The sequence below is a fragment of the Triplophysa rosa genome, linkage group LG20, assembly GCF_024868665.1.
Source record: "Triplophysa rosa linkage group LG20, Trosa_1v2, whole genome shotgun sequence".
Lineage (NCBI taxonomy): Eukaryota > Metazoa > Chordata > Actinopteri > Cypriniformes > Nemacheilidae > Triplophysa > Triplophysa rosa.
In genome coordinates, this window is record NC_079909.1 from 10479085 (window position 1) to 10494342 (window position 15258).

Here is a 15258-nt window from a genome sequence, read left to right on the forward strand (position 1 = left end):
TGCTTTGCGGCCCCCCAAATAAAGATTTATAATCTTAAACTAAAAATATTCAGTTAAACAATGCTAAAACATCAATTCTTTTGGTTGGTGGTGTTGTTTTTCTGATGTTTGATTGCACAAAATGTATGATCAATATCTATATTTCTAAAATGCCACAAAATCTGTGGGCTCCCTGGAACCATCTTGGGGCCCCCCAGGAGGCCACGGCCCCCAGTTTGAGAACCACTGTACTAATGTATCAACACACTGTGGGCATCAGTCGAACAGAAGAGAGGGTAGATGTCCTCAAACGCCTCTGCTGTGACAGGGCTGTCAATATCCTCTCTGAACTCTGCTGATGTTGCTTCCAGCTTGGACTTGCCATTTATTAGTGCTTTGCCTATTGATTAATCCTTGTGACAAACTATCAGTGTTTAAATGTGTTTTTCCTTCAAGAGCTTTCATGTATATCAGTCAGGATAGGCAACAGTTTGGGCACTTCTGGGAACAGTTTGAAAGGTTGTTAAAGCTTACGGAGTTATTTGTTTTACTGTTTAACAGATAAATTATGAGGTTAAATGCAGCCTTGCTTATGGTTTCAGTACAAGGTTTTTCAAAACTATGGTGTAAATGCATCACGGAAGTCTGAATCGTGTGAATCTGGGGTCTATAGTCTTTCAAATATGGGAAAGACAGGTTTAGTAAGTGCTGTTCTTATTTGGTTATGCTGTATATCAGTCATGTTGTGCAAATAATAATTTACACATTATGTACACAACATCTTTAGCATATGTTAGCCCTCAGCTAGCACATGTACAGTGAGGGAACTAAGTATTTGATCCCCTGCTGATTTTGTAAGTTTGCCTACTTACAAACAAATGAAGGGTCTATAATTTTTATGGTGGGTTTATTTTAACTGATAGACACAGAATATTAAAAAAAATCAGGGGAAAAAAATGTTATATAAAGGTTATAAATTGATTTGCATTTCAGTCAGTGAAATAAGTATTTGATCCCCAAGCAAAACATAACTTTGTACTTTGTGGAGAAACCCTTGTTGGCAAGCACAGAGGTCAGACATTTCTGATAGTTGGTCACCAGGTTTGCACATGTGTCCGGATACATTTAGTCCACTCCTCTGTCAATCTTTAAGGTTTCTTGGCTGTCGCTCAGCAAATTGGAGTTTTAGCCTCCTTCACAGAGGTTCTATAGGACTAGGGTCTAGAGACTGGCTAGGACATTTAATGTGCTTCTCCTTAAGCCACTATTTGGTTGTCTTGGCAATATGTTTTGCGTCTTTGTCATGTTAAAGGCTCATCCATGACCCATCTTCAGTGACCTAGTTAAGGGGAGGAGGTTCTCGTCCAAGATTTTACGGTACATGGGCCCGTCCCTCAGCCCCTCAATGCGGTGAAGTCATCCTGTATACCTGTAGCAGAGAAAAAGCCCTAAAGCAGAATGTTTCCAACACTGTGCTTCTCTGTAGACATGATGTTCTTGGGCTCATAGTCAGCATTTCTCTCCCTCCAAACACAGGAGTCCATTTTGGTCTCACAGCAGTGCCAGCACTTTCGCCAAAGCCTTTTCTGAATCATTTTGATGTTCATTGTCAAACTTAAGACGAGCCAGGCGGGCCTTCTTGGGCAGGAGGACCTTGCGGGTGCTTCAGGATTTCAGTCTACTGTGGCATAGCGTGTTACCAATGTGTTACCAATGTTTTGCTTGCTAACTGTGTTCCCAACTGTCTTGAAATCATTAACAGGCTTCTTCCGTGTAGTTCTGGGCTGATCTTTAACATTTCTCATGATCATCTTTACCCCATTGGGGAAATATTGCAGGGAGCTCCAGAACAAGGGCATTTGATAGTTATTTTGTATATCTTCTATTTCCAAATAATCACACCAACAGTTGTCTCCTTCTCACCAAGCTTCTGTCTGTAGCCTATTCAAGGTTTGTGCAGGTCTCCAATCTTGTCGCTGACATCCTTTAAAACCTATTTGGTCTGGACCATGGTGTTGGAGAGGTTGAACTGGAAGATACAGATTCTGTTGGCAGGCATCTTTTATATACATAACAAGCTGATTTAGGAGTACTTTCTTAAAGTGACAGGACTAATCTGTGGTCCATATAGGCACATAACCAATCTGTGGAGCCAGAATTCTTGCTAGTTGGTAGGGGATCAAATACTTATTTCACTGACTGAAATGCAAATCAATTTATAACCTTTATATAACATTTTTTTCCCCTGATTTTTTTTAATATTCTGTGTCTATCAGTTAAAATAAACCCACCATAAAAATTATAGACCCTTCATTTGTTTGTAAGTAGGCAAACTTACAAAATCAGCAGGGGATCAAATACTTAGTTCCCTCACTGTATGTCTGTAAGACGTCTGCTGAAGATCTGGAGATCTGTAAACCATCTGCTGTGTAAAAACATCTGCTGAACATCTTAGTAACAGCAGTTTACATCCATTCTAAATTATAAACATCTTACAGACGTCTTATAGATGTCTATATGACATCTGACAGCAGACGTCTCCAAGACGTATTGCAGATGAGCAAACTATGTATTGCAGATGTCTTCCAGATGTAAATGCAGACGTCAAATAGACGTTTGCCAGATGTAGTGTGCTATCAAACCACAAAACCAGTCATTAGTAGCACCGGCATATTTGTAGCAATAGCTAATAATACATTGTACGGGTCAAAATTATTTATTTTTCTTTTATGACAAAAATCATTAGGATATAAAGGAAGTAGAGATTGATTTTGTAAATTTCCTACCGTAAATATATAATAACTTTATTTTTGTAAGTGGATACAGAAAAATCGCAAACATAAATGGCCAGAAACACGCCTAAAACTTCCCTCGCTGCTGCTCTCCCTTTTGTGAATTACCCACTTAAGTTTGGTTATGGTATCTATGTAAATGACTTTATGGTTTTGTGGTCCAGAGTCACATTTGTAGTATAAATGCTAATGCATTCTGATAATGTACTCACATAACGCATCATTTTAAAAAAAGGGTTTCCACTTTACCAGCTCCGTACGGGTTTAAAAGACAACACTAAACTTCATGGTTGGTCAGTGAGGTTCTTCATCTTGGGTTGTGTACGCATGTAATCACAAAATCTAGTGTCTCGTATGGTTCATATCTGTGATGTAAACTAAAGGTTGTGGATGACCCCATCGACCTGTTGTACAACAGAAATTAAAACAAAGAAAAGAAAATATGGGAGTTTTAATGATTTCTTTAAAAGTTTTTAGGCTTCTGGTTATACTAAAAAGTCTAATAAAGATGTAAAGGTGACAAATCTCACAATTGAGGAGTGTTTCATCTCATCTGAGCAGTTTTCTGGGGTCACTTTCTTCATGTTTCGCCGTTTTTCATTTATAAATTACACAGAGTGTCAATGGCACGCATGAGAAAGGGATTGTAAAAAGATGAAAAAATGACACAGAGAGCGGCCTGTATTACTCACTAGGTCAGGCTCATGAAAAATGTAATCAAGCCGTGAAGATAACCGCTTCAGCTCAGAACAAACACAGCACGGTCTGCGAGAGCATCTTTCAATTAGTTTTGTGTCTATTTAACAGGAAGGGTATCAGAAAACTCATGAAATAACTTCTGGGAAATAGTACTGAAGATGTAGCATCTCATGCTAACCTAGTTTTCTTTTTCTCTTTATTTCCAATTCCAGCCCGAACTCACAGGCCCTTTCATAACTTCAGAAACGCGCAAACATCTCAACGCAGCTATAGTAATAGTCCTGACTATTGTTAGAATGATGATAATAATGAGTTGTTTCCAAATGCGTTAACAACGGCCTACGCTACACCACTAACTGAATCACGGCGGTGAGACTCGCAGTCACTTAAAGCGGTGCGTCTGATTGATTGCCTCTCCAGTTACTGCAGTATTGCTCTCCAGGAATACAATACCTCCCCTTAAACTCCTCTATCCACCCAATAACTGGACAATCGTGTTGCCATGTCTGATTTCGCAATACCAGGTAACGCTTGTGTTGTTGTGACCGTGAGAAGTTAAACTGAAGAACCGAAGAATGTATGAAAGCTTTTTGTTGTGGTGGTTCGGATTGGAAAGGGAACATCAGCACCTGGTCAAACGTGATATTACATTATTAAATAAAGGGATTTAGATGGCTTGTGAATTGTTTTTTTGGATTAGGATTTGGTCAAGTGTACATAATAATACTCACTTTTTATATGCATAAAGGCTTCTAAAGTGATGTAAGTTTTCCTGTGTGGCAAACCTTTGAGTGACCTTTAAGGATTTGAATATGCATACATGCTAATTTTGGGACTTAATATCTGTAACAGCCATCAGGCTGTGCTGAATCATACAGGACAAGCGTACTATTTTTGTCCATTGTGCAACTGTGATTTTTTTATTCTCCGTTGAGAGATTAGTATGCGCATACACACATACAGAGCATTAAGATGGCTCAGAGGCGAGCGGTCTCAAGCTTTGCTACAGATTCTAAAGCCAACATCCATCTATGTTATTCAAAGCCGCCAACCTTTTCATTTTTTTTTTTTGTGTGTTTTGCTATGGCACGAGATAGATTACCGGCAAGGTTGCATTTGTCCTTCTGTAGTTCACCCCTGTTTCTCCTCATCTGTAATGATGATCATACAACAAAACTGGTTTTATATATCATTGGTCAATGTGTGTCGTGGCTAATCTGAGTGCTACAAACTGTTAAGGAACTTGCAGTGAAGCTTGAAGGATTTACTCACCCTGTGTCTTGATCAGCTCCCTGATCGTGAATCTGTATATCGTGTACACGGGTCCGGGCACTGGTAAGGACCCTGGCTCCCTTCTCATTGGGACACCACTTAATTTCCTGTGATGTGACTGCTTAAGCGCGTTGTGATACTTCACAGCTGGTCTAAATCAACAACCGGCAAAACCGACATCTCTCTGACTTTATTTTTTAAATACTGATAGTAGTACATATGAGAAACACTTTCATTATTTTGTTACATATGCACAAATTTGATTGACCTGTTAAGTAGATTGTGTTGCCTGCCTGTCTAGCAACGTTTGTTTATACATAAAATAAAATAAGCGTTTGTCTTTTCAAAAGTTCTATCGCGTTTCATGAAGTTCATTGAGTTGGCTCCTGCGATTTCAGTTAAACGTCTTCAAAACTTGTCACTTGATTCCCGGTAAGGGAACATAGGGAGCATCGATGCTCCCTGGTTTTTGCGGTGCATTGTGGGAATTTTTAGGGAACGTACGTTTCAGTGCACTGGAAGGATTTTGCGAATGAGACAGCCCTTAAAATGACTGACTCCTAGCATTTAACAATGAATTTCAGTTGTTGTTTTGGGTTTGAATTGTAAAGTATTGTTCACTGTTTTGTTGATTTTAGTTTAACCCTCAATGTTTCAGTTAAATGCTATAAGTTGTTTACATGTTCAACCAATGTAAATTACTGCTGTGTTTGACATTCTGTAGCTTTCCTGTGGCTCAGTGGTTAGAGCATGGCACTAGCAATGCCAAGGTCATGGGTTGGATCCCAGGGGATTGCACATAGTCAGAAACAAATGTATAGTACAATACAATGCAAGTCGTTTTGGATAAAAGCATCTTCCAAATGCATAAATGTAAATGTAGAACAAATGTCTTGATACAGAAAGCAACTGACCCTTACACAAAGAAATTATGTTAGGCTCATGTATTAACTGTCAATATTTTCAATCATTTAAAGGAGCAGTTCACCTTCAAAATGAAAATTCTGTCATCATTTAATTACCCTCTTGTCATTTCAAACCTGTATGACTTTCTTTCTTCCGCATGACACAAAGAAAATATCTCAAAAAAAGGTTTTTAACAGCCCCCCCATTCACTTGCATTGGTTACAATAGAAGTGAACGGGAGGCTGTGCTGTTCTGTCATTTTTCAAAATATCTTCTTTTGTGTTCTGCAGAAGAAAGTCATACAGGTTTGAAATGACAAGAGGGTGAGTAAATGATGACATAATTTTTATTTTGAAGGTGAATTACTCCTTTGATATTTGACAATATATAGCTAATAAATATATTACAATATAACAATAAATGTAAGAATACATAACGAATTGGCCTTTTCATATATTAAAAATATATGCACTTGTATATGGAAATATATCATATTAATATACAAAAATAATCTAAATTTCTAGATGTATTGTATTCCAGTCCACTGTCTGTTGAATTTCAACAAAATCAAACCTCAGGAGTGATAATAAGGTCGTCCAACAGCAATCTGAAAGACTGACAGCATGACAAGACACATGAAAATATTACTATTGTATTGCTTAAAGTGAATATGATTTTATTTGCGGTCTGAAAAAATACAGAGCATCTTTTCTCTTATTTTGACCCGTTTCTCCAGTTTTCATTTTCTGCAAATAAATGCAATCAGAAACAATATTTTATATGAAATTTGGGAGAAATATTCTTAGTAGTCCACAGAATGACACAAAAAGTGACAATTTTACCTAAACAAATACCTATAAATAGTACATTTTTGAATCAGAAAATCTGATTTTGAAATGGTCTTTTATTTTTTTCCGTGGCTGTGTATTGTATTATATTTTCCAGTATATTCACATATATTTTTGTTTGGTAAGGCGACTCAGTGGCTTTAATTTCTGTACCCTTTTATTTTGCTCATTTATGTTCTTTCATTGCAGAAAAGGGTGTCATGATCACCTGGTAGAGCGCAGTGACCTACTAGTTCAATTTAAGCATCCAGTAGAAAAATAGATCCTTTGTCTATGTGGTGACTCATTGGCTCATTTGTGGTGGCTTATTTAAGTACAAAAATACAAATTGGTTGCAACAGCTGTGAGTATTTTGGCTGGATATTGCATACATATTGACATCCTTTACTCTTTTGGAGTTAGCTATTCATTTAATATTTTCAAGAACACAGAAAAACAAGGTTCAGCGCGTTGTGAATCAGCCCTCTACTTTGTCATCTTTGTTGCCCTTTTCAACGCTTACATGTTGAATAATTCTCAAGAAAGCTCAGGAAAGTCGATCAAGAAGTTGAACGCACCGCTGTCCGTGTGACGAAGTTCGAATGTAGGTCATATTAGAAATCTGAACTGGGGGCGTCAGGAACACAACATTCTCTGAGCTGCGATGCTGCTGGAACCTCAGCCGCAAAGTAAACCGATTTATCACACGTGACTATTTTTAGAGCCTGTTTGTGTGCTGGATGTGAACGTGCCATTGTTTTTTTCTGATGTATTTTGGAATGTGGTAAATGTCTGTCTGTGGTTCTTTTAAGTCTTTGGCTGGTCTTGCACTTCACAATGATGCTGTTTTCTTCCACAAAAGTTTCTTATACACGTGAAGATGTGTAGACTTTCTGTGAAAAATAAAGTGTTATATGGCCCCTTTTCATTAATCTACCACATCTTCCAATGAATTATTTAATAAATTGTAACTTTTGGGACATGGAAACTTAAACTTTAGATTATTTCAGACACTTGAGGAGAAATTGCTAGAAATAGGCACCAATACTTCATTAAGTTTAAATGAGATTCTTCTGCTGCCAAATCACTGTGCTCATTTCAGTTCAGCTCACTATCCCTTTTAGGCAATTTAGGCAACACATTCTGTGTTATTACACTATACACTTAAACATAGGTCATATTACTTCAATTTTGCACTCCAATTTTGCAATACCTGTCTTTTGAAACCCCCAGAGACAGACAGGGTGGAGAAGGAAGACGTGTTTGCCCAGGTTTCTTTCTGTTGAGAGGCCAGACTGTCTGACACTATATTACAGCAAGACCAAATGATACCATTCCACATGACGGACAGACTCAGAATCTTCTACATCGAGTCTTAAGGGCATTATTGCCGGGCAGAGCTGCCATGTCACGACTACACCTATGACAAGAAGAGATTGACATTCACTTCACTGAGAATCAGAGGGAAAGAGCCATAGAGAGATGGATGTAGTTAATTTCATCTTTCAAGGGGCCATATTCTGCACTTTTGCAGCATTTTTATACTTGATTATGTTTATTATGAATTCCACTTGTAGTTTTAGTTTGATTTACTTTTACATGAAAGTTTTTGCTACTGTACCTTTAAGATTTTGTTTAAATTGAGGACCTTACTTGATTCTTTTTTAACTGTATTGGACTATATTTGATGCTTTGTGAATACTTATTGTATATTTTTCAAGGTTTTGCAATTTTGGTCAAAATACAAATAACTGGGTGTGCAGTGACCTGATATCACAATATATTTTCCTTCCACGGACCCGATTTGAGTTGTGGAAAATATTCCCCTCCAAATACTGTGAAACATATAACAATGGAAAACTAAAAACATGTACTCAGCAAATGTTTTATGACTGTTGCTTGTTTTTTTCTTTTTAAATGGTCTGGGGGTAGTGTTTTTGTGTCAAGGTTAGATTTTTCATTGAAAAGCCATTTTTTGTGTGTTTACTGTGAAATGACATCTATGAAACGATGTTTTCCCATCATACCATATTTCAAAAAATGAGGTAAGAAATGAGCCATTATTCTGTTCCAGATCTCTAAATCTCCTCTTCTGAGAATGAAATGGTTGAAAATACAGCTCACATCACACAAAATATCCCAGCATAGTCACATTTGTTGTGAACAGATTTGAAGTGATGCTTGAAGATTGTGTCTGCACGCGTTTCTTTGTTTCCAGGCTGGGTTGTGGAAGCTCGAGATGTTGATTCATTGTGAAGCACCGCTGTTCTTTTCCAGAGAGACAATGATCACCAGCCACACATGCAAGAGCGCTTTACTGCTGAGATATAAAGCAGACAGCCAGTGTGGAAACAACTACAGCCTGTGTAGCGTGTGTGTAAGTGAGGAGGTTATCATTTAACAGAGGGTTGTAAACCCCCATTAGATAATTGTTTCTCTTTTGGGGCCTGGATCATGCCATGAGGTCACCGTAACCCCTTCTGTTCAAAGCCGCTGACCCACGACTGATGAGTGTGTGTAGGCCAGGAACAAACAGTTGCAGTTTGTGATATTGTAAAGGTGTTTTAAAGGTGTAAATTAGTGGTAGTGCAATAACAGAACAGGTTGACTTTGTTTTAAAATCACTGTAGAGACTTAACTTTTATATCATGTGCATACCAGAACTCTAAATTTGAGCTGCATTTGAACTTAAGGAATAGTTCACCTTCAAAATGAAAATTCTGACATTATTTACACGCCCTCAAACCTGTATTATTTCAAACCTGTATGACTTTCTTTCATCTGCAGAACACAAAAATGAATTTTGAAAAATGTTGTATAACAGAAAACCAGTGGTCCCCATTGACTTGCATTTGTTTTGTGTCCATACAATAGAAGTTAATGGGGACCAGCAGTTTTTGGTTACCAACATTTTTCAAAATATCTGCTTTTGTGTTTTGCAGAAGAAAGAAAATCACACAGGTTTAAAATGACAACAGGGGTGAGTAAATGATGACAGAATTTTCATTTTGAAGGTAAACTATTCCTTTCAGGTGGTGCACCATGGCAATATTAATGTCTGTTTTAATAGATATGATCATTGTTTTGGGGAATTAATAAGTAAATAATCAATTATACGTCACTTTGTCAGTGAAACACAGTTTAGCAAAAAAGAGAAATCCTGTCATTATTTATTCACCCTCATCAAAACCTGTATGTGACTCTTTCTTCTGTGTAATACAAAAGAAGATATTCTGAGAAATGTCTCAGTGGTTTTGTGTCCATACAATGGAAGTCAATGGGGTCCAGTGTTGTTTGGTTACCAGCGTTCTTCAAAATAGCATATTTTATGCTCTGCAGAAGATCAGTCATACAGAAGTGACACGAGGGTGTGTAAACAATGAAAGAATTTTCATTTTTGGGTGAGTTGTCTGCTTTATGGCTATAGATTGTGACTTTGGATAGAAAGAAGCATGAACTATTATACAGTACGTGAATGACAGATGGAACTTTGCAGGTGCAGCCGCCACTTATAAATACAGGCGAATGAGCTGGGCCTGTTTAAATCAACAACCTATTGCTTTTATCCACATGCTGAGGCCACAGATACATATGCGTAGATGTACACGATATCAGTGCATTGAGTTGAATCTGAACAGTACAAGATATGACCTAAAGACTTTATCCTGATGAAAAACCTGAACTGTTTTTATGCGCACTACCTGATGCCAGAGCGAGGCAGAATTCATCCTGCTGTCGTCCCGGCCATGGCCGTCCTGCACTATTTCTACTTTCTAGCTCCAGTTGCAAGTGAGACCATTCTGTATGTTTCAGAGTTAAAATAGCTTCGCTTTCATCTAGCATTGATTTGAATGCCCCCCTCTATAATGAGGGGCTTTGGGTTATGACATAATCTGATTATGAGGTCATGTTGCTCTCATAATTTTTTTGTCATTCAGCCATTCAGTTTGCCTGTCACAGATATTTAAAATGTGACAGAAGAACAAGAACACCGTCATTTCACTGTAATACAAATGGGTAAATCACACGTATGTTACGAATATATAAAAAATCTCAGTGTATGTACAGATGGTCTTATTTAAAGTAGGGATGCACCGAATCTAACATTCTTGGCCGAAGCCGAAGCCGAACATGATGTGAAACACTTGGCCGAATAATACCGAACACCGAATATGGTTTTTGCATTTCTTCTATTTATTAAGCTATTTTTTCACTATTGCACAAACTGAATAGTCAAAATTTGCTTTTAAAAATTTGTCTTGCTTTTCAATAAAATACAATACAACTTAATATAAAATTGAGCAATACAAAATACATTAAAACAAAAAATTTAATAGCCTATATTAATTAGGCCTATAACTGACTGGTAAAAGAATGTAATGTAAGTTACTCTGTACCCCTACAACAAAACACTTCATTAAAAAGTGTCATTCCACATTAGGCCTATAAACTAAAAATACGAATAAACTAAAACTGTTGGATTATTATAGGCTACGTTGCAAAATGATTGTAAGAAAAAAAAACATCGAACGCAAGCTATTCTGACTGATGCTGACTGACAACCATATCAGTTCACGTCTCTCCTGCAAACTCCGCCCACAAAAGCTGACTGTTCTCTGGTGCACTCGTGGCCGGGATGCACAGAACATACTTTGACAAGTTGTTTAGTACAGGGAACTGTGTGCGCGCGACCACTGTATGATGTCAAAGGATGTCGCGAGCGGCGGGGCTACTGTCAGACAGCCCGCTCCCGTCTGAAATAGCCACAAGTTACCGACCGGTAAAGACGCTTTCATTCGGAAGGCAAGTCCCGTGCTTTGTCTTTCTCTGACACCTTAAAATGCTCCACACACACACTGCCAAAATGTTTGCGGCATTAATAAAGCGCACGTCTCTCTCTCTCTCTCTCTCTCTCTCTGCGCTGGTTGCTAGTTGATCGTTTCTCGAGTCATGTTCGGTAAAATTATTCGGCCATTTCACATATTCGGCCGAATACCGAACATGCGTTTTTTGCTATTTTCGGCCGAATATATTCGGTGGCCGAACATTCGGTGCATCCCTAATTTAAAGCAATCACTGCCATTGGAACAAAGGATGTTTTGTAAGCATTTTTCCTGGCTTTAGGATTTTTCAGTGCATGGCCAGATAGAAGCCTCTCAAGTAAAAAAATCAAGAGGATTAGTTACAGTCCTTATATTTTGGAATTGCCTTTTTTCCAGAAATTGGAAAAATAAATGCCAGATTGGAAGCCGTCTTTCATGTTGGTATTTTGTGTTTCAATGTGTGATGTAAAAGTGGTTTGAGCCCCTCTCAGTTATGAGGCTGTGGGTAATTCTATCCTTTAAGGGTTGTCCATAGCAACGGAAGATGTCATCACATACAAGTCAATGCTATTTATATATTTGTGGAAAACTGACATTTTTTTCTACCTTGTGTTTGCATGTGACGTAGAGTGAATGAATTTGTGTCGTGCTGTGTTTGCTAAAGTTTACTGTTTATTGAGCAGAACTGTGTGGTCTATTATTGCATCTTCTGACCGGCAGTGTAAAGGTTTTTTTCTATTTTTCACCCTCATGTCATTCTATACTTGTTTGACTTCTGCAGAGCCCAAAAGAAGATATTTTCAAGAATGTTGGTAACCAAACAACATTGGACCCCATTGACTTCCATTGTATAGACACAATATCATCAAGACTTTTCTCCAAATATCTTCTTTTGTGTTCCACGGAAGAAAGAGCCATAAACATGTTTTAAATTGACATGAGGGAGAATAAATGGCTAAACTTTCATTTTATCCCTTTTATAATAATGGCATGTTATCTTCTGATCTAAGGGCAGGTCAACCTGAACAGTAAATTACTTCTGCTTAATTGGTTATTGGTTCCTAGAATTATGAGGATATAGTCCTGTTTCTCATGGTGAGGGGTAGTTATTTGGACTATAGAAATTCAATAGAACAGAAGTACATCTTTCACAAATGTTTACATAGAAAGGAAGCTGGACATGGCAGCCAAAACAAATTTTCTATTTAAAGCAACACACGCTGTCTTTGCACAGCATCCATTTGAGGGGTTGCAATCTACTCTGCTTTTTACAACAGGGTCCTGTTAAGTAAAGAGAATATTACATTGCAAGATTATTATAAAGGCTGAGTTTATCGTCATATCTTTGATTTATCACCAATGTCACTAAGATGGCTGCCAAAGAGCATCTACCATCGCAGGGTTCTATTTATATCAGCTATTCATCAGCTCCGTCAAGCGATGGGGAGATACAACACGCAGCAGGACGGGTGCGTGAGACACACAAGAACTGCCGGGTCACCGCCTTAACCGTCAGTGGTGCAATTTGCTGGATCAACGTGAAGGCCCAAAGCTCACACTTTAAATAAATAGTGACAATAAGCATTTTCCACCTTTCTTTTTTCTTTGTCTGTATATAGCATATATCACTCTTTATCACTTGTTTATATTCTAGTATTTGATTTGTGTTACTTTATTTATGTTCATTTCAGAAATGTCTTCACCTTGTCTTGAATGCAGTTGAATGTAATTCATGACAGCAGATATTTGAATTTCTTGTCAGTTTATGCGTCATGTATTTGAAGATATTGGGATCGATTGTGGTATCTTATACGTATGCTGTTTAAGATTGGATTGTAACGAGAACAGGAAAGATGTGATGTTAGAGAAGATCTGCTATGTGAAGATCTGAGCTTTTGTGTATGTAGTTAGCAATGCAATGGCGTTTTGTGTGGGTGTGGAAATGGGGGCAGGGGCTTGTTCACTTTCCTCTCCTATAACAAATTTTTGTCGAAAAGGTGTTACGACTTGACTTGTGAAGCTTCACATGCAAAGCTCTCTCACGCTGATTTCACACCCAACTCTTGGCTTCCAGGAGCCAGGAGACTGTAGCATGTGCTCGTAATTGGCCCTGATGTGGGCGGTAATTGTAAATGTGGTGTATATCTGGTTTCCAGCATAAATTAGCGGTTTAACCTTGCAGATATCTTATGCTTTTTTTCTCTGTTTCTTTTTGTAACAGGTACGACCCGCCCCCCTCGTGACGGCGAGGTATCAGGAGTAGATTATAATTTTTTGTCTGTTGAGGAATTTCTGAAGCTTGAACAGAGTGGGACACTACTGGAGATCGGATCTTACGAAGGTAAACAATGAAGAGTTATAAACACGCATGCTTTTGCTTTTCTTTTATATGGAGTGTTATAGAAGAGAGCAGTGAAGTCACGAAAAAGGGTTAGGGTTAGCCACTCCATAATAAAAGCAACATTTTGATGTCTCAAAGCTGTAAACAATACACTCTTAAAACTAAAGGTGCTTCGCGGTGCCATAGAAGAACCGTTTTTAGTCTAAATGGTTCCATAAAGAACCTTTAACGTCCGAAGATCCTAAAGGTTCTTTGTGGTGAACAAAGGTTCTTCAGATTATGAAATCCTTCGTTAAAGAACCTTTGATTGAGAGGTTCTTCAATGGCATCGCTGTGAAGAACCTTTTAAAGACCTTTATTTTTAAGAGTGTATATGGATATTATGGCTGTGTATTGGCAAGTGCCTCCCAATACGATACATATCACGATAGATGGGTCACGATACAATATATTGCTATGTATTTCAATACGATACACATTTGCGATATATTGCAATACTTTAAATAGAAAATGTTAAAAGTAGAGCTAGAAATACAACATGCTGTGCACCACCGGGGGTTTTCTGTAAGGATAAGTGTAAAATCATCCCTTACCTCTGCAGAGTGGCCATGATGTGCGATGCATTGACTTTTAGATCAGAGGTTTGGGTTCTCAAACTGTGGATTGCGCCCCTCAAGTGGGTAGCACAGGGGAATAAGGTGGCTCATGCAAGTCACTTGGCTGTTGTGGTGCATTACAGTTAAAACATTGAACATGGGCAGTTTAAAATCTCTGGTTCATTCGTGCTGTAAATGTGCTGGTGTCACATCCGTGAAAGCACAATAAATGTCATTGTTATTTTTCTTAATAAACTTTTTGTCTAATGCACTGCAGTAGCCAAGTGACTTGTGTCATGACTTGCGAAGCCCACAAACAGCATTATTTTATATAACTCATTTACTCCATGACTTCTTTTGAAAACCAAAGCACACCCACACATCAGCTCTGAGAGCTCCAATCGTTCTTATGTTTTTCGCCATGCTCGCTTCCACTTACTTTTGGCCGTATGTATATGACATGATTTAAAAAAAAAAGATCGATAGTAGAGGTATCACTATCGATACACTATCGAAAAAGAAACTATTGCGATAGTTACATGTATCGATATTTTTGCACAGCCCTAATGGATATGGATGATATATGGAACAGTTTTGGAATCGTGAGCATCCAGTGGCAAATTATAAGTTTGCGAAGGCACCATGTTCTGTTTATTTGTGTTAAACTGCTGTTTTTAAACAGCGAGGTGTCACTGAACTATAATGTGATTATTGTAAACCTTATTGGAATAACTGTGAGACTATTTGTGAATGAGTACTTTCTGTGCCTACCTGAATTTTTAACTTGAACTTGCAGCCGAATTCAGTTCTAAACTCTGTTTGTGGAATGGAATTAGGCTGTGAAAAAATATAACTGCATTTAACTGCAGTGTGTATGCGGCCAAAAGTTTGTTGAATTCTTAGTTAGGCTATACCTAATAAACATGAATCACTTTTTAAATGTAAAAAACACGCTAATGCATAATTTAAAAACATGAAAATATTCAATCTATTTTTTCCACTTAGTGCTGCCTTTGTGTTTAA

General features: G+C 37.9%; 1 protein-coding gene across 8 annotated transcripts in view; it reads left to right on the plus strand.

Annotated features, from left to right (window-relative positions):
• Positions 1–15258, plus strand: part of magi1b (membrane associated guanylate kinase, WW and PDZ domain containing 1b) — a 123052-nt gene that overhangs the window by 65850 nt on the left and 41944 nt on the right. For all 8 annotated transcript variants that reach the window (XM_057362180.1, XM_057362181.1, XM_057362178.1 and 5 more), the window contains exon 3: positions 13520–13639. In XM_057362180.1, the coding sequence (XP_057218163.1) occupies positions 13520–13639 (120 nt within the window). The remainder of the gene's footprint in view (positions 1–13519; positions 13640–15258) is intronic.